The sequence below is a fragment of the Petromyzon marinus genome, chromosome 51 (genome assembly GCF_048934315.1).
Source record: "Petromyzon marinus isolate PM22_M1 ecotype Great Lakes invasive population chromosome 51, UKy_Petmar_22M1.pri1.0, whole genome shotgun sequence".
In the NCBI taxonomy this organism is placed as follows: Eukaryota; Metazoa; Chordata; class Hyperoartia; order Petromyzontiformes; family Petromyzontidae; genus Petromyzon; species Petromyzon marinus.
The window spans coordinates 10025004-10045634 of NC_133717.1; the positions used below are offsets into that span (position 1 = coordinate 10025004).

The following is a 20631-nucleotide window of genomic DNA, read 5'->3' on the forward strand; positions in this document are numbered from 1 at the left end:
ATTCTCGGATGGCGCTTCGGAGGATGAGCCTGGCTACGTGGATAAAACACCCGCGGGGCACACGGTATCCAGCGGGCGCCAGGTTATAACGCGGCCCTTGCCAGAGGACAATTGGTGCACGGTGAAAAATGGGCTACGGGGCCCGCGCACTGATGGGGGAAGGCTGGAAGAGCGATTTTATCATCGTCGTCATATTTTATTACCTATGACCAAATCACCAGCTTCGAGCTCCGTGCTTGGATCGGTGACCAGCAGACGGTCACTCCAGCAAATTCCGCTGTTGTACTGTACTTCTACGGCCCCCCTCTTTATGCTCACCGCGTTCACCAAGCTGCACTCACCAGTGTGGCGAAGAACGGTCATTTAACCCTGGCTTTGAATATCTGGATTGCTTGCCGCGCGTGATAAAATCCAGGTTCTCTCAGGGGTTGTTGGTCTCTCTCCAAGTCGCGAAAGGAGTGCACAAGAAACGATCACATTAAATACAATTTGCCGTGTGGATGGCGTACATGTAGGCCGTGTCTGCTTGATGAGGGATTATCGGCATTTTCGCGTAGAACGCTGAACGCGCGTTTCTACAAGTCGTGCAGTAATTTAAAGTGCGTTCTTTAAGTTAAGTTTTGTTCATGCCAAGGAAGGCTGCAGTCTGCTTTGCTTCTCAACCCTGCCATGTTTTTGGCTCCCGTTTATCAAAAGGAGAGGGACCAAAAAAGTTAGAACGGTAAAATTTGGGTTTACACTTAATTTGGCTCAATTCCACATCTGGGAATTCCAAACACCGATTTGGGTTTACAAACAATATCACAGTGCAGCCTGTGGGGGAGTCCACCCTGTACTGTGTAATGGCGATAAAAAGGCCACTCGAAAGAAATATTTTGGAGAGGTCCCATAATCACCATGGTGTGAGACGTTATCTCCCTCGCCCGGTATATTTTGACTTTGCATGTTCTCCCCGTGGTCGTGTAGGTTTTTTTCCGGGTCCTCCGGTTTTCCCTCAACAGTTATAAAATGTGCGTTTCGAGTATAATTTGGCTGTTCCAAATTTCCACGCAATAAGCCACTCCATTCAGCTAACATTTGTGGCCAGGTCGCATCTGAACATGGAATAAAAAAAATATCAAGGCACGTGCCAATAATACAATCGGAATAAACTATGGGGGGAAAAGGAGGGTATAATTTCTTTCCATGGTATATGTCCCATGTGCTTGGCCTTTTTCAAAGCGCTGAAATGCTGATGAGGAAAACGTTCTAAGAAATAACATAAGATATGAAAGTATGTGAAAGTAAGAGTACCCAGTATAGTTTTTTTTTAATTATTGATAAGAATCAATGATTTGTAATGCGGGACATGTACGAAGTGATAACTTTAACGTTTTTATCTCCACAGAAGCAGGATGGTTTGGTGCCTTTTGACCTTTCTGCCGTGAACACTTTGTTGGCCGAGGCAGAAGAAATGGAACGTGCAGGTGTTTTACCAGACGAGCTTAAGGTGATGTGTTCAATGCTAACAGGGAGGATCGAACACAAATGCTTGTGACTTCTCGTTGATATACACCAGTTCGGTGAATGGCAGTGGTATTTTGTAAAGTAGGTTGATAGTGGCCTGCTGAAAGTCTGCATTTTTCCACAATTCACAAGGGAGGTGACATTGCATGGCCGTGAAGTCATTTTGTGAAAATTTTACTTGGCTATTATCTGATTAGCTGTCCTACGAAGCAATGCGAAGTGTCCTTTTTATTATTAATATTCTAAGAGTATCGTTAAAATTTCTCGGGCGATATTCACATCTTGACAAAACGGACAATGCATTGCCTTGGCAGCGCTCAGGCCTGGCCACTGAAACTGGTGCCAACCCTGAGCAATCATAATTATCAAGAGTGGTTTCATCATTTAAAGTGGTGGTGCTCACCAGATCAATAATAATTGTTTGTGGTGGAGACATCAGCTTTTTTTTTAATGGACAAAAAATAACATCAATATTATGGGGGGGTTTTTTATGCATCATGATCAGATGATCATGCAATTTTACACAGTTTTTTTTAAGGGGTTGTGTTATACAGCTCTCTGCATTTGCGGGTTGTTTACCGTGTCGTTCGGCACGATGTCCGACGTTTCGCGCTCCATGCATTTGAGAGCCTCTTCAGCAACTGGGAGATTATTGAGGAACCGAAGCTCCCCAGCACGTGGGGCGAAACGTCGGACATGGTCTCAAACAACTCGCGGTACAACCCGAAAGCACATTGGAGAGCTAAACAATAAATATATTTAAATAATACGAGTATCTTGTCTTGGCAAAAGCCTACCGAGCCCCTGTGTTGTCTCTGGTGCAAGGGAACACATGGCATACCTATTTGAGAGGCGGGTATTACATCATGCTCGTAAAATGACATATCACTGTTGTTGTGTTTACAGGTCACAGTGAGGAATTTGCATACTGAATGGTTGCAGTTTAATGAGCTGATGCGAGGCCTTCCAATAGCCAATGAAGAGAAGCCTTGCTTTGCTGATGCAGGTATCTGGCCCACATCACATACAAATAAATTACTTAAAAACATAAACTAGCTCAAGCTCTAAAACTCAATTTCCATTTTGAAGTGTTACGGTTTAATGGGTGGGGATATTTCTATTTTGGAAGTAATAAATATGCACTTTGCTTTGAATAAAAAGTCACCTGCGTTTCTTGAAAAGTCATCATTTTTGGCCCTAAGTAGTGCAATGACAAGCCTGCTAAATAAATTGCAGGCTGCTATCCAACAGGAATTTTTACTACCCCCCCCCCCCTTTCTTGATCACGAATTTGTTGAATAATATACGCTGAAACATGCAATTTGCAGACAGGCGAGGGTCTGTGGTGCGATTTAAAATTATGCTGTGTGCGCTTCCGTGCTCCCGTGTCTCCTTACTCGCTCACTGTGTGTGTGTGTCCTTTGGTTCTTCCTTCCATCCATTTATCTGCACATCTGACCCTCCCTCTCGCCCTCCTCATTTCGTCTTCTTTCAAGTGCCTCTTCTTTGAACGATAAACTGTCTTCAAGAAATATGAAAATTGGCTTTTTTTTTTAAATCATGATTAGGCTTAAGTTATTTTGGGGGCGTGTAGAGTCGAGCACTGCTCGCCCAATGGCACGCAGTGTAATTTATCTTCCTGTGGCAACATAAGCTTCGGCTACTATGACAAGTTCTGAGTGGGATATTACTTGTAAAGTGACGGTTTAATAATCAAAGACGCTGAATATTTCAACACAAAAGTTGACTTTCAAAGGCAGTGTGTCTGCATTTGTTTACTTTCACATTAAAGTTCCTGATAAAGAGTTTTACGCTACATTATGCTCGGTGGCATTCACTCACTAATATGCAAATATGGAGGTAATCGTTGCGAATTTGCACTCGTATATGTTTATTCAATTAGAATTCGGGAAACTATAATAACATGCTAATTCAATATAATCTGTTGCTTACTGATGTTTAATTAAACTAATATTTGTTGAAATTTTGACTTAACTTTCGTGACTGGAGGAATTCGTATTCTATGGTTCTTTCGGTATAGTCACGTAGATAGAAAAATAATAATAAATAAAAATAAAGTGGTTAATGCCATCACCCCAACTGTGAGAAAGGAGCCATATGAGGATCCAATCAAAACCACCTTGCCATATATAGCAGGGGTAACCAAAAATATTTCCAAAACATGAACAAACACAAGATCCAGGTCCGATTTAACACAATACATAAAATTCGTGATCTGATCCCATCTGGGAAGGACAAGATTCCTGACATGCAATATCCCGGTGTCTACAAACTAAGCTGTATCTGCGGCAGCAGTTACATTGGGGAAACTAAGCGACATGTCTCGGACCGTGTTCGTGAGCATAAGGCAGATTTGAAACACGGTAGGACCAATACTTTGGCCGTGGCTGATCATTATTTTAATGTGGCTGGCTCACACGAAATTGATTTCTCTAAGATGATGGTACTTTGCAAGCCTACTGGCTATCAACAAAGATTCGTTCATGAAGCCATTCATATTTACAGACACAATTTCAACTGAGTGGATGGTTATAAGCTCAGCCATCATTGGAAAGAAGTCATCAACCACTTTGGGTCATGACTTGATTCGTGTTTTCTTGTCAACCTCCACCGTCAGCAGTGTTGGTGTGTGGAGCGAGGTGCAATGGTTTGATTGGTGTAGACCTCCTGCCGGTGTCAGAGACCTCTCCTACATTAACATTATCTGCCCCGCCCATCTCTAAACCTTTATAAACAGCTTGCCCTCAGAGGCTAACCTCCCTGTTCCTGATGACGACCGCTTGTGTTGCGATTGAAACGTGATATTTTTAATCACTTTTTTAATTATAATTCTTTTTTCTATCTATGTGACTTTACTGAAAGAACCATAGAATAGAATATTTGATCATCAGTCCATGGCTGGATCAAGGCCTGTTGTGTTAGTATGTGCCAAGTAGTTTACATATATATAAATGTTCTTTCGGACACATTCCATTTCAGGCCCTGCTCAAACCCACTTACTTTTCTTCACAGTGAACTATTCACGTGTTCCACTGTACGTTTCTCTCTTATTCCAAGTGTGCGTCTCTCCATGCGTCTTTGTGCATTTTCCAGTTGTTCCATTGTTTTGCGAGTGGACCACGTTTAGGAACGATGTCAGAGGGTGTTACGTTTAATATTACAATCGTCTTGTGTTTTAAGGGCCTTCGATGGACGTCGCGAGGGTTTTTGCGACGCCAGTGTCTATGAAAAGCGGTCCAGTCGTTGAGCAGCACCACCATCTTGCAACATGCAAGGACGATGCCTTCCCAGAATTCCAAGCGCGCGTTGCAGGGCTCTCCGATTGGTTGGCTGAGCTTGAGAAAAGATTGACACCACAACCCGTGACCTTTGGTGACGTCGATGACATAAACAGGGAGATTAAAAAGCTAAAGGTAAAATAACATCAAATGTACACATTCATTACATTGGCTTGTGCCCAATACATGAAGATTCATAAAGGATACATATGCATACCAGAAAGCACTCAATATCGTCATTCACTTGTCAATTAAAACATGCTTACAGCCCTTTTATCAAAATGCCGCACGGGTCATGGGAAATCTATCACCGTACTTTACCACTCTAAGTGTGACTTGGTTAAAGCAGGGAGCATAAACGTGGGAAACATATCATGGTGCAACAGTTAATTTTGCTGCCCTGCCCTGGCCTTCGATGAAAGCAACACTAAATATGCAACTACAGCGGGCACACCAGTGTAAGTGACATCAGGAGTATGACGGTTCAACCTCCCCGGGGAAATTCGATTAAGTGTCATCGCAGTTTAGTGTCGTCATCCAGTTGAATATTTTTGCTGAATGCAGTGGCCACCAAACTGGCTGCGGGTTGATGCGTGAAACCCATGACATGAAGCGTAACCTTAATCGAAGAACATCGATTATTAGACACTCGACTTAATGCGTGTATTGTGAGCTTGGGAGTCGATTTTATAGATCGGCGAGTCAATGTATAGTTACACTGCGCAAGCTAAATGTTAGCGCAGTGTAAAGACTTTCTTCTCATCTCAGTCTCGAAATGTTTCTGTGGTATAACATTTGCATTGGCGTGGAGCCAAAATCAAATACGTATGGTCTACTTGCTACATTTCATATGTATGCAAATTCGGGCATTTGTAGAATAAAAAAATAATATCTCAGTAAATAAAACTTGGGTGTTTTGATGTTTGACTTCCATCACCGTGTATATTTGTGCGTGTGTGCGTGCTTCCCGGCAGGCTGTTATGCGTGATCTGAACCTCAAACGGCCGCAGTTTTATGAGGTCATGACATCAGTTGAGAAAATCCGTGGTGGGCCATCACGTCTCCGCTCCAACGGTTTGTATCAAATTGTTTCCTGGCGTTAACCTCACGGTCGCTGCCTCTTCTGTTTATCCGCGCATATTTTTTACTGCGGGGCATTAAGAGAGATAACTTTCAAGGGAGCCGTGCGTCTGCTTGTGATTTTTTTTTTATCTCAGTAACACCTACCTCCCCCGTTCACCTTTTTGCCGTCACATAAATTGGATAGGCGTGGTGTTGCGCGGTGAAAACATTGCCGTTGCGATTTTCTGTGCAGATGGCGTAAGTGTTGACTACGTTTGTTCGGTCAGAGAATGATGGGCATTTTCGCGCGGACGCCATTTGTTTTCTGGAAGTCGCTTGGTGACTTAAAGTTAAATGTGAATTTTTTCTTCTTTGGTTCTTTCGGTAAAGTCACGTAGAATGAGAATAAAATGAAAAAATAAAATAAGACAATAAAATTCTCACGACGTTTCGGCCACAACACAAGTAGCCTTCTTCAGGTGAAAGAACAAAACTTTCGGGACGACAGAGCTTCAATTAACGCAGCGTTAAATCGAAACGTGAATTGTGTTTAATGCCAGGGAAGGTGCCAGTCTTCTTTTGTTCTCAAAAAACGTTTTTGGCTCCCGTTTTCCACACCCCGACGCAGCAACCGTTGCAGCCTTCCCCTCAACACTTTACATCGATCGCTCATGTCATCCCGTCGGCTTCGAGAGTCATCCCCATAAAGCCACGCTGGCCAAAGCAACGCAAGCCACTTACGTTCCTGGCAAGAGCTGCCGCCGCTGGTGACTTGGGAATTTTGTTTGGTTACCAGAGCACGCAGTGCGTCACGTTGTGTGTCGTCTTCAGGTTGAAGCACCACATCATGATCGAGAACTTCTCGGGTCGGCTTGACCCATGTCGTCCACATGATGTCAAGTTCAAGGATATTTGTAGAACCATCTTTGCTCGTCGCCGACGTCTGCGTTTTTGTGTGTTGTTGTTGTTGTTGTTGTTTGTGACACTGAAGCGGCAACACAATTACGCATGGGGCGGCACACCTTGAGCGTGCCCCGGCATTTACGGTGACAAATTAATCAGATTTGCATTATAAACAGAGGCGCCTCGGCTGAAATTGCGGTTGGAAGCGAGCAGGCTAATTAATTTAGACACGCCGGCATGTGCGCACTCACGGCGCAAAAGTCCGCGGACGAACGTGCGGTGCGTGAAGCTCACCGCGGCGGAACACAATTAACCATTTCGCACGCGATTTCTCAAACAAAGGCCGCAAAGTGGCAATTCCTGCAGCGAGTGGAGTTTTTCTCAAAGTTAACTTTTTATCGCCGTCTCGGGGTCAATCAGCCGTGAACGTTAAAAAGCCTTGAAATGAGCAAATAACGATCCATTGATTAATCAATTACAATTGATCCTTGTGCTCAAGGTAAAAATGTAAAAAAAAAAGTGTAGGGAAAGGTGCAGTCCTGCAATTACTTGCTCATTCCACTGCTGGCTGAAGGTCTTCCACCAGAAGGAGGTCAAGAGAGCTCCTTCTAGAGAGGGTATATTTTCATTCTCCTCCACGATGACCGTACTTCTTGAAAGAGGAGGAAGTACTCGCAGTTGACCCCGCCACACGCGACCCGGCCATCGAATTGTGGCGTACCCGTTTATACTGCTGGGTAGATAGAGGTGGAGGGAATTGACAGGAAAAAAAAATACATCGCCATTGTTTCGACTTCCATGCCGGGCATTTGAACCGGCGGACGTCTGGGTTGCAAGTCCAGCGCGTGCTGACCTTTAACATCACGGCAGCATCCACGCCTCTCAATGCTAGTGTAGTATAATAGCGCCAGCTGGTGGCCAGCAGCGGCAACTGTGGTGGACAAACAGTACACATGCCGGTGAGCATACACACGGCTGTGTCGGCAGGGCGGTGGAACTTGGGCAAGGGTCATGGGGATCCCCATCTGGAAGCCCCTGGAACCTGCTAGTGGGTTCGAGAAGGGAGCCGCGGCCAGGGCGGAGCCAGGCCGCGCTGGGAGCATAAAAGAGGCCGAGAGCGGGAGCTCGAGGCTGCCGCTTCTGGGATTGGATCATCTCCTCGTTGCTGTCGTCTCGTCGTCATCGTCGCTGCCGTCTTCACTCGATATTGCGCTGCAAGATAGTTGTTGGCTGTCTCCGTCAGCGCCGTCGGTGTTTGACGGCTAGCATTGTGTATAGACTAGCGACTGTAGAGTGTGCAGGCGAGAGCGTGGGTGTTCAATACAGAAGGTCCCTCTACAATCCTCGTCTCAGAATCACTGACACTACACTTGCATGGAGTCGCACGTTGTAAGAATGGATGGTTTAATTCGCGTATGTATTTAACCCTTTCCGGTCTCGTTTATCGCTAAATCTTGAAATGCGCAAGCCCCTACTCTGCTGTGTTTGTGAGTGAATGTAGGAATTACAACTCTGCCAGATAAGAGCGCTGCTGACTGAGGCTCTGTGGTGCCGATTGGGTCCTATCTCTTGACAGATGCACACAGGGCCCTCTACAAGGCACTCTCTCCAATGCTTATATTATTTTGCCCTTTGTTCAATTATTCAGCTGGTGCGAGGATTGTAGCTTGATACATTATTTCTGGTGCGTTTCTCCCCAGCGCACGAGGGCACAGCGTATTCTTCTACCAAACTATCTCGCTGGTTATTATCACGGCATATCACAAGATTAGTTTTTTTTAGGTAAAATTGTGGTGAGATCCTGGGTTGAAATGATGTACAGTAACAGAGTTTAGCCGTGATTTTAACCGAGATCTCAAGTGTAAATAGTTGCTAGCTCTCAGTCCAGTCAGTAAAGGCTGCACGGAAAACATTAAATGCACTTAACTGAATTTCTTAATTAGGAGTTCAATTCCCAAACTATGGCTGACATTCGTGGCGTGCGATATCTGAACTGGTCCTGTGTCCCCCCCCCTCACCCTTTCACCAAACTGCACTAACCAGCATGGGGAAGTATGGTCAAACAAACCCGCATGACTGTCATGGTGTGGGGTGGTGGTGCACTCGTGTGTTTGGTGTGCGTACGTGGGGAGCATGCGCTGTGATCCAAGCCTCTCCTGGGTTCAATTCCTGAGCACAGCTGAAGTGGCCTGTGGAACCGGTAGAGCTGTGGCTTCTCTTTGGGTGACTTTAATGGGTTTCCAACAATCTGTTCACGGCCAGCACTGGGGAGACAAAGGTGGCCAGGATTGGTATAGGCAATGCAAACCCTTGGTGACTTAAATCAATCACTTGTAATGCTGACTCTCGTTTTCACCATCTCGTTTGCATTTGTTCTCGTTTATTCCTTCTCATTCGCACAGTTATATTTGCTTGGTTACCCTAAATGTAAGGGTTGCATATGATGTGGATTTAACTTGATGAACGGGACTAATTGTTATGCACATGAGTTGATGAATATATATTCCAAGTGCAAGAATCGATTTATTTTATGAATGAGCGTGTGTTTTATTCAATGAAATAATGCATCGTTGCTTCACATGTAGGTTTGCTCGGCCAATAAAAATCATAATTTGTAATTGAAATTCTGAGAACAAATTTAGCTACTTGCTAAATTGTGTTGTCAGACTCGTTCGTTAACTCACCGGTAAGCCAAAACGATAACAATTGGCGCGTTAAACGCTTGGTCACGCCACAGTTAAATTACTTTTGGCTTTGTCGGGTGGTGGAGGATTCTTAGACACAAATGTGGTCGGATAATTAGTGGGCCTTCTCCAAAATCCCATTCTGAATCGTACATCATTGAGTTCCCACCACTGAATAGAGGATCGTTGTCCTTGTACGTCTGTGCATTTCATTCTATTCAATAATACATCATCGCGTTCCTATTACTGAACAGAGGCTTTTTCTCCCTTTCTGCGTGTGTGCATGCAGTGGAACGCCTTGGCGACGGCCTGTGCCAGGCCGAAACCGACTTGAGTCGCCGTGTGCAGACGCTGCAGGCCATGTTCCTCGATTCGAGCCTCTGGGACGAGGTGAAGCACAAGGCCGAGCAGCTGCTGGACGAGGCCGAGGCCCGGCAGCTTCTGCTCGTCATAGGGCCGGGACAGCCGGACGCTTCGAGCACCTTGCTCGAAGCGTCGACGGAGACCACGTGTCCGGAGCGGCGGCCGGACCCCGAGTCGACGACAACCGCCGGCGACGAAGGTCGGGGAACGCCCGGCGATGCCGAAGGACCGGCTCCACCCCGCGAGCTCGCCGCGAGCACCGCCGCCATAGGAGAGCCCGGCGGAGGAAGTCCGAGTGACTTTGACCTGCCGGGAGAGGTCGCCGTGGAGAAGGAGGCGATGCTGGAGGCACAGGGGTCGGGTGGGGTGTGCACTGGCGTGGAGCAACGGAGCCGACCCAACTCGGATTCCTCGGCTGAGCTGGAGCCGGTGACTCGGCCGGGAGAGGCGAACCACGCCCCTGGCACTGGTGCCGAGGTGGAGGACGTGGAATTCCTGGTGGTGCTCGAGAAGCAGCTGCTTGAGCAAAGGGTAAGGGATAGGGCCTGGAACGAATCATCGGTTCTTGTGTTGCACGTTGCACGTGTCGACTTGTGCACATCTACACGTGTGTATGGTGAACTTCTTTCGCACTGTACATAGCCAACCTAGCGAACCTGAATCGGTTATGCAACTGTTGTTATAATGAGAACTGGAATGCATGGGTTCATGCAGTGACATTAATAAGAAGCATGACGATCAGACATGATGGAAGGAGCTTTAGGCAAATATCTGCCTTTTGGGTCTGATAGAGATGAGAAGAACTGAGAGAGGTATGCCCCTTGTCACGGATATTCACGGCGACATTTAACGGTTTTTTGTGTGTGAATATTTAACGAGAGAAAAAACGATGTAAACATAAATGGGGAAATTATGAACCATCTCAGAGTTGCTGATTGGACAGCCATTATAATCGATGGAAATGAGTAAGGGGGGATGATTGTGGATCTCAAAACGGCTGTAAAGTTGTGCTCGAGATAAATGTGAGCGGAACAAAAGTTTGACAAAAACATTTCTCCACAAAATGAAGATGTTTTTTGGAAGGCCACAACTGGAAAACAGGTTATGTACCCCGAGAGGTCAAAACGGAATTAATTATTGAGTTGAATGGTGACCTCAGCCATGTGACAATTCATCTCATCCCTGGGGGGGAGGGTGGGGTGGTGGAATCATTCTACGCCCCCCCCCCCCCCTAGTAACGATGAGTTTGCCATTGTGACCCCCCCGCCTGCATTATGCAAGTTCCACTATGAAGGGAAAGTCGTACAACAACGTGATGTTTATTTATAGCGCTCGGCTAACATTGAGAATTTGCCCCTTTTTTAAACACGTGGGGTTACTACAACGTTTGCTCCAAATGTTTTTTTTTACAAAACCCATGAACTTGGAAATTGCCTGTGTTTGATGTGAAATATAAAATGAGGTTTGTTGTTTTTTTGTTTGGTTATCTCCGTAATTAGATTTTCCGATTTTTGCATCAACTAAGAAAAATCATTTTTGTAATAACACCCTTGATAAACATAAGACAGGATTTATGTAATGTATATTGCATTACCAATTCCTTGATTATACAAATTTTGCGAATTTTTAAAGTGGGATTTTACACAACACGGTGGCTCTAATTACCGCCGTGACATGGATGGAATAAACAAAACGGTTGGTACATCTTTGGAAGGTGCGTACTGCTAAAGTATTAATATTTATACCATTTTTTTCATCTTCTCTTAGCAATAGCTATAAAGCCAATTGAAGTTAGATTTGCTTGCAGGGCTTCTGGAAAACTGTGTCTGATTAAGGTGGAATGCATCTTTATATGAACCACAACCATACGAACAAACTCTAATTGTTTGGGCAGTGACGCGGGCCGAAGTGGTAGGGCTTCTGCCACTTGTGCCAGAGGTTAGAAGTTCAGGCGAGGGTGTATTAATCATAAAAAAAAAATTTTATCACGGTCTGTTTCCCATTTAAAGTTAAAGATCCCATGACTATTCATGAAAGAGTAGGCCTTTACACAAACACCATCACATTCAATTGGTCTCGAATTGTCTGGAAAGCTAATTAGCCCAAATAACTAAACCATTATGGAGGATTTCTACTTATTCATGTTTTTACCCATAATGCTGCCAACGTCAAAAGAGTTTGTACAATACATAAAAAAAAAAAATTTCAGTGCATAACCAATAAATTGGTTATGCACTGAAATGGCTGAAATGCCTGGTCTGAGAATCGAATTTTGGTTCGACTGCCATACAGTAAACTTTGCTCCCGTAACTGAGTGGGTTGGGAAATTGATTTCCTCTACCGTGTGGACCACAGTTCACTTAAAGGGGTCACCCTGCGATATTCCCCTCGATGGGCCATTCTCTTAACATGAAGATTTGCGCTGCTCTGCCAGAATCTTGACGTTCGAATTCTTCATCTCTTGGCACGACGGCGATTGCAGAAATCTGGAATGCAGTCGCAGGAGAAATTACCAATTGACGCAAGTCTCCGTCGGTTTCCTTTGTCGTGTGTCGGTCTGTGCGCTTGCGGCGCTTGCACATTCGATCCCAGTATCCTCCTTTTCGACGTCCTCGCTCCATCACGAACGTCGCAGCACCTGCCCGCAGACAGTCCACCATGGCGGGGGCTTTTTTTTGCATCGTAACAAACCCACGAGCCCCGAAGTATTTATTATTATTATATATATTTTTTTACAGCACGCCGCGTGGCTCGCATGACCCCCCTGGGGTGTCAAATTTCTCGGGGGGGGGGGGGGGGGGACATTCCCCGATGCAACTGGACCATTTTAAAGGAGATGTAAGGTAAAAGGTGGGGAGATGGCGCCCCCCCGCCCCCCAACCAGCTGCTGCCCCAATCCAGTGAGGGACACCACATCGGGGGAGAGGATGGGGGAATTTAAATGGGGAGGGGATAACAGGAGAGGGGAAGTATAACCAACCTAATGTGGTAGACCTATGGGTAGGGGGGGGCGGCGGGGGGGGGGGGGAGCCGACTGTGGTTTTAACCTCGGCCTGCACACGACCTAGGCCAACGCGGATGCGCCGCTTATTTCGTTATTTACGAGCGGGACCGGCGAAAAGTGCGGAGAATGAAATTAATCCAAATGGCGTGTGTGAAAATAACCGTCGTTCAATTACGAGGTCAACTCATCGCCCCGTGTGCCACAGGAAACTAATTTTTGTAATACGCCACACACACACACTCGCGCGCGCGATTCCTCATGATTAAGTTAATCCGGAACGGCTGCTTTTTTGCATTTTGCGCGGCGCGCGTTTTAAGTATTGTGTTGTGCACACGGGGAGGGGGCGAAGGTCGGCATAGAACAGAAGGGCTTACCACGGCCTGCGGCTGTGTCATCATAACTGCGCTGCTCCTATGAACATCCTCGCCTTTTTCATTGGGAACGTGGCCATCGTCGCCCCGAGCCGGCGATTTCGTCCGCGGTGCAACGCTGACGGAAGCCTTGCGGCGCAGGCGACGGTTTTCCGTCACTTTTTTTTTTTACGAGGAGACCGGTTTGTTTGCGAACAAAAAAAAGTTGGACGCGGCTGTGAGCAACAGCAGAGCGGTGCATCCTGGCAAAGGATTTGCGGCAACGTGGATTTGTCCGGCATCTAAATATGCAAGCTCCAACGCAAGACGTTGTACGGAATCGGGTGAGCGTACCAATGTGATGGAGCGCGAGAGAGAGCGAGGCAATTGGCGGGGAACACAAGGACATCGTGAGCCTGGACTTGAACAGGGGTGGCGAGTTGGCACCAAGGGTAGGTGAGGGAATCGGAGTTCTAGACCACGGGGATAGCAGGAGGGATATTACCGACGTAAAACCCGCACTGACCAGCGTGGTGAAGTATATCAAAACAAGCCCCTATGACTGTTGAGGCATTAGGAGGCCTTCATCTAGCAGCGGATCTAGAAGGGCTGTATCATTATGAACATGTTATTTATTAACAGTAGGGCGTGGAAAGATTCACCCCCCCCCCCCCCTCTGATTTGATACCACCATTCAAGGCAGTAGTGCGATTTAAATTAGTAATTTTTTTGTGGCATTGCAGTGAATGGTAGCCAGGGCCTTTTAGTGGCTCTAGGGGGTGACGTGAACCCGTTAAGAATCAATAAAGCATTCATTAACGGATGTACGGGCAGAACAACCCCTCCCTCCGCCCACCACAACAACCGATGATCCACTGCTGGCCTTCATCCAGTAGAAAATTTGACGGAGGCTTTTCAGAGTTGCTTCGTTTGTTTCTGTTTTTGCGACCCCCGCCCGCCCGCCTCTCCCCCTCGAGCAGGCGTTGATGCAGGAGCAGGAAGGGAGGCAGTCGGTGCTGGACGCAGCGCGAGCGGAGGCCGAGCGGATCCAGCTAGAGTACTCCGCGGACGACATGGCAAGCGTCCTGCAAGAGCTGGCGGCCCTCGAGTTACGGAACAAGCACCTCGTGCAACGGTGAGCGACCTCCAGTCGGGCACATGAGCCCGTAGCAGTAGTAATAATAATAGTGTGCGTTTCGCCTACACGGTCTGCGTTACTTTCCCTAGTAGAGGGGGGTGATGGTTACTATGTGTAATCCCAATTTAGTAATTTTCAGATGTTTTTTTTGTTGTCAAATTTTGACCCTGGCACACAAACAAGAACCTACTCTTTCCGAATGCCCGCGAGTATTTTACGGTTAATATACCCGCGGTAATGTCAGAATCGGAATCTTTATTGCGACTGGAGGAATCCATTGAGCTATGGCAGCTCTTTTGCACAGATGTCCGGAATGTCCAATAACCAGGGTGGACCTGCAAGATTAAAAACCGCGAGTTTCTGGAATGGGCCGTATCCACGACACACCATCCCCCAGGGTTTCTGAGGGTTGTTTGAAAATAGTAATGCAAACACGAACGAAAGTAATTTTGCAGCGAAAAAGTGACTATAAATTTTCCTGTATTTTTCCCACTTAAACACACGCGCTCACACGCATAGTTCCTTGGAGGCAGTGAAAAATGAACAGAAGGCCCTTTTGTTTATTTTATAGATTTACATGCTCACGTTGGTGGCATCGTATGGGCGGCAGATTAAAGAAAATAAAATAGGGTGAAAAAAGCTGTTGCAAGAAAATGGGTTTTTCAGGGAAGAGACAGGTAAGCGCGCCATATTCCGGTGGGTGGGTGGATGCGTGGGTGGGTTGGTGGGTGGATGCGTGGGTGGGTTGGTGGGTGGATGCGTGGGTGGGGTGGGTGGGTGCGTGGGTGGGGTGGGTGGGGTGGGTGGGGTGGGTGCGTGGGTGGGTGGGTACAAAGCACTTTACTAAATGTCAGGTGAGATGAATTATAGCCAAAAAACCGCCACTCCCATGGTAATGAAAGCAGACTTTTTATATTCGATGTCTGTCTGTACTTGGTAAGTGCAATTTCCGCCCCTACTTTCGCTGAAAACTACATGTGAATAGACGGCCTTGTTATTGAGTCATGTCTGGAAACATTGATGGGGCTCTCTACTGCTATGAATCTTTCGTTTTATACATACAGTATATGCCTTTCCGCCGCTGTAAATTTCTGTGAAAATAAATGTACACCGCTAACTATAATAATTTACAGCTCTTTTTCTTTCAAGGCTTTCCCGTTGTCGCATCAGTTAGGGGGGTTGTTTGACCATACTTCACCGCACTGACCATCCTTCAGCGGTTGATGTGCCCAAGGACCAGTTCGGCAAATACTCGCCACAGATGTTGGCCGTGACTGGCATTCGAACTGAGGTCACTTAACTCAACGCACAGCGTGTGATAACCACGGCATCACTGTTCCACCGTACGTGCGCCACTACAGACTATCTATTGTAAACGTGTGTGTGTGTGTTGTGTCTGCTGCTGTTCGATTCCCGCTCACGGCCAACACCAGTGACGATTATCTGAACCGGTCCTGGCCCTCCCCTAGGTCGACTCAGCCTGAAATTCGTACCTGGTGCGGTGTGTAAACATCGCCACTGGGGAGACAAAGGCGGTCGGGCGTGGTACTGGCCACCCATCCCCTCGTGTACCGTTACGGCCTTCATAGTTGCTCGCTAACAGCACTTGCCCCTACAGTCTGTTAAGGCTATACGGGGAATCTTTGTCTGCTGCTGTGGGGTGCAATCGTGTAGCGGTTCGCACGCTGTGTTATGAACCTTGACGATCGGCTGACGATCTGGCGATCAGCTCTGAAAGTCCTGGGCCTCCCCTAGGTCTGTTCATCCTCTAATGAGTACTTGGTGTGGTGTGTAACCATCGCCAATGGGGAGACCAAGACCAGGCATGGTCCTGGCTACCCACCCTCCTCGTGTACCGTTCCAGCCTTCATAGGTGTTTGCTAACAGCACTTGCTCCTACCGTCTTCTTTAGGCTATATGGGGGATCTTTGTCTCTGTCTTTGTACATTTCGACACGGGGAGTGGTGGCAATAGCCCACTGCCCTTTGAACCTTGCCACTCGAGGTCGATTCCAGCTAGAATGTGAGCAACCAGTAGCGAATATTTGAACCGGTCCTGAGCTTCTCCTGCATTAACTCGGCCTCAAATCAGTACCAATGTGATAAACCCAGGTGATCCGACGTGGTGTTGGCCGCATTAGCCTGGTATGCGCCTTGTGGGCTTTCACCGGTGCTCACGAATGGCACTTGCCCCGCAAATCTGTATGGCTGCTAGTGGTGGTGAGACAGTGTCCTTTGTACATTCGTACATAATACATCCCTCGCTGCCTCCGTACTCAATACGTATGTCACCGTCCTCTGCTAGTAACCCTAAAATTCACCTCTTCACGTAAAGTGTCCGTTGAGATCTTTCCAGAGAGGCAATCGCACACACGAGCGATCAGTGGAACTCATTCCAAAATTACTACCCAGGGCTGAAGGGAGAGAAGGAAAAAGGGAAATGACGGTTGTTTCCATCGATTATCCAAAAAAAAGTTTCAAAAAAGAATTGCACCAGCCCCAGGTATCGTGATATTTGGATTGAGGATTTTATTACTTGCTGTATCATAGACTTGATGACTACGTTCAGCCGCTGCGGTTATTTTACCCGTGAAAAATTGCAGCTTCTTGGCTACATGCAGCGAGAGAGAGAGAAATATTTTTTTTTAAATGCTCTACTGCTGCAGCAGGAAACCCCTTCAGTAATTCTTCACTGCAGTTTAAAATCCCTAGACGCTAGGGAGAAACACAATTGCTAAAAGAAAAGTGCTTTGCCTCTGCTGTTTAACCGTTATCTGTAATGGTAATGATGGACAGGATTATTGTAGCGCGCCCATAGCCAGCCACATACTGAATAAACCGAGCCCCCAGATGGCATTGCTGAAGCATCATTAACTTTTAATGTGTATGTGCATACACACTTATATAATCATATATGTGAGTCGAATGCCCAAAGCACCCGGAATGCGTTCAGTTCTAGTCTGATCTCAGAAGCTGTCTGGCTAGTGCTTGAATGTATGGCCACCGTACGTAACAAGTTGTTATTATTGTTATCGGCTGTGGGACATGTGGTGTGCAGCAAAGGGCAATGGAGCAAAATCACTTGGTGTACTGTACTTCTATGCTGCCCACCTTCACCAACCTGCACTGACCCTGATGGTGAAGTATGGTCGAATAATGATCAACACCTCTGCACAGTATGGAGCAGGCTCTGGTCCAGGAATACACTGGCAATGGGCTGCACCGGTTCGTATGCGTTTGCAGGGGGGAGTGGTGGTGCAGCGATCCGCACGCCGCGCTGCGATGTGAATCGGCCGTCCAGGTTCGATCCTCGGACGTGGATAACGTCAGCGATGACTGACTGGTATCACAAGTTGTCTGGGGCCTTCCCCTAGGTTGAGTCGGCCGTAAATGAGTTCCTGATGCAGTACGTGACCACGAGCACCGGGTATATAACTGCAGAAAGGTCTGGTGCTGGTCATACCCCATAAAGGCCGAAAAAGGTCCTCGCAAAATGGACTTTCCCCAACAGTCGATTCAGTTATAGCGGGATTTCTAATCTCTGCATACTTCTCCATTAGTGTTCCAATGGAGTGACATTCTTCTGCCATTTAAAATGTAGAATGTTGTGGCTGGATGGCTCAGAGGGGGTTCACAGCACTGAGCCGGCATTGCTTGCACCTGTAACGTGTTGCTCTGTGAGAGTTCGAGGTGGATACGTCATGGAATGGCACATAATGGACAGCAGAACTGGGCAAAACAAACAATGATTTGACTTTCTTGATGCACTCACGTGTAATGAGTGACTTTCGAGACACGTCGTGTAGAGGGCTTCTTCGTATTTATTCTCTCACTGGGCACAACACGGGGTCATATATATATAAATACATCTCTACTGTAGCTACGCACAGCCGACCTCTCTACATAGTCCCATCGCCGACATCCAACCACGCAGCTGACTTACTAGTGTGATGATGACGGTCGATGGGAGCCGTGCGGAGGATCTTCCATGCGGCCGGACGACGGCGAGTGGCGACGCAGCCAGGACCCAAGACCCCGCAACAACCCTGAACCCTCGGTTCCATCCCCTTTAAATACCTCGCGGCGTGGCCAGGCCCCGCCTCTGGCCACGCCCCCTTCCAGAACCTTCGAGCAGGTTCTCGGAGCTTACCGACTAACCCCACCTTTTACCTTTAACCCAGATACGCCCCCCCCCCCCTTATGATTAGTTGTTACGTAACCTTGGCAATACCCGTGATTACACTTCCAGGCCAACAGGTGACACCCTGTCATTACACATGTACCGTACGTACTTGTATGCGTACGTGCAGGATGCATTGAGTGCCTGTAATCTGGGCACTTTTGTGTGGGTACGGTCAGAACTGTATAGAGCTGTAACTTGTCGAGGCAAATCACCGGTTATCTGCTTGCAGTTGTGAAGCTTTTGGCTCGGTCCAGCCGCTGGCTGTGAGAGCTCTAACGGGCGAAATTGCTGGCCAATGGGCGTGAACCTACCAGCTGGCAATAAGTCTGCAGAGGCTTTCAATGAAAGCTTGGCTTAAAGCTGCATCTTATTCACACACACACACACGTGTGTGCTCTTCGGTAGATGTAGTAGATGTAGTGAGTGTGGAATGGTAGCACCAATGGTTAGTGTACTGCGCGATGAACTCGTGAAACCCGAGTTCGATTCCCGCTCTCCATTCCCGCTCTCACGGCCAACATCGGTGGCAAATGCATGAACCGGTTCTGGGACTCCCCGAGCCTTGTTGTACCCTGGCGTGGTGTGTAAACATCGGCACCGGAGATACAAAGGTGGCTGGGTGCAGTGCTGGCCACATCGCCACCTCACGTGCCATTCCAGCCTTCATAAACGTTCGCTGAAACGGCAGCTTGCGCCAGCGACGTAGAAAGGCCATCACGGGGTTCTTTGTCTGTGTATTTGGGCAGTGGCGGTGTCGCAGAGGTCGGCGCATTGTATTGTACAATCTCAATAGGCCCAGGTTGGATCCCTGGTCAGGCACACCAGTGGCATTCTAAGTATTATATTGGTGCTTGGGCTGGGTCTTCCTTATGTTTACTCGGCAGAGAAATGAGTGAGACCCTTTCAGATGGGGAGTCTCACGCTTAAGGGGATCGGAGTTGAAATAAAGGGTAAAGTGCGTGAACTCTCTCAGTAGTTTGTCCCAGGTTGCTCACGGTCACATCACCCGGAACGTGGCCCGATCTTGTCCGATGTCGGATACTAAGCAGGGTAAGGCCTGGAAACAGTGCTTGAAAATTTGTGACCGTCGTGCCTTAGACGTACGCTATGTATAGGTTGTGTAGGCATTGTGGATAGGAGGGCAATGCGGCGAACTGCACGGTGGGAGGGGGGGGGGGCGATCATCCAGCAGTGGATTGACAAACGACCACTAAAAATACGGGTTGACTAATGCTACCACGTTCTTGCTTAGTTCACGTTGTGCATGCTCCGGTAGCGTTGATGTTGATTATAAATAACGTTGAAATCGCTCCAATTACGGGCATTAGTGGATCATTACAGGAATGGGTTCTCTAAGTGTGTTAACACACGCGTGTGCTCGTGTGCACACGTGTAATGTGTGTGTGTGTGTATGCGTGGACGTGTGTGTGGGGAGCAGTTTGCGCGCTGCGCTATGAACCCGGCGAACCGAGTTCGATTCCCGCTCACGGCCAACACCAGTGACGATTATTCGAACCGGTCATGGGCCTCCCCTAGGTCGACTCGGCCTCAAATGTGTACTTGGTGTGACGTGTAAACATCGCTACTGGGGAGACAAAGGCGGCCGGGCGTGGTGCTTTCCACCCATCCCCATCGTACCGGAATGTGACCCCCAAATCGTGAAAATTCATAACAGCGATTGCCCCGCCCCCCGCACTCTGTTACAGGCTATACAGGGGGTCTTTGTATGCGCGCACGCGAGACGGGGCTCCCCCAGCAGAATCGTAAAAGAGATTAAATCCCCTGCAAAGATGCGCACGCTCCGCTGGGGCCACGTGTGATCAAAACTCATTTTTATTTTTTGCGGCGAGCGATGCGGCGCTGGACAAGGTCTTGATGGAGTACGCGGAGAACGAAGCCAAAGCCATTTTAGTTTTTTTTTGTCCCTGCCAAATTTATTTTCCCCAATATCCTCACGTATTAAATAATAACGCCGTCTCTGAGGAATGAACGACGCGGTTAGGACAAGGCAGAACGGTGGGGGGGGGGGGGGGGGGTGTTCCTCGTTTTCTAACATCCGTGCTCGTTTCTCGTCGAGGCCGTGCAACGTTCTTAAAATCCTCCCGTAGCCGTCGGCGGCGTCGTGTCTTTTCGCGTAAAT

General features: G+C 47.6%; 1 protein-coding gene across 8 annotated transcripts in view; it reads left to right on the forward strand.

Annotated features, from left to right (window-relative positions):
• The window catches only part of LOC116953433 (dystrophin-like), a 373535-nt gene that overhangs the window by 144713 nt on the left and 208191 nt on the right, over nt 1-20631 (forward strand). For all 8 annotated transcript variants that reach the window (XM_032973644.2, XM_076074969.1, XM_076074971.1 and 5 more), the window contains 6 exons: nt 1388-1489; nt 2413-2512; nt 4708-4940; nt 5780-5879; nt 9744-10348; nt 14152-14306. In XM_032973644.2, the coding sequence (XP_032829535.2) occupies nt 1388-1489; nt 2413-2512; nt 4708-4940; nt 5780-5879; nt 9744-10348; nt 14152-14306 (1295 nt within the window). The remainder of the gene's footprint in view (nt 1-1387; nt 1490-2412; nt 2513-4707; nt 4941-5779; nt 5880-9743; nt 10349-14151; nt 14307-20631) is intronic.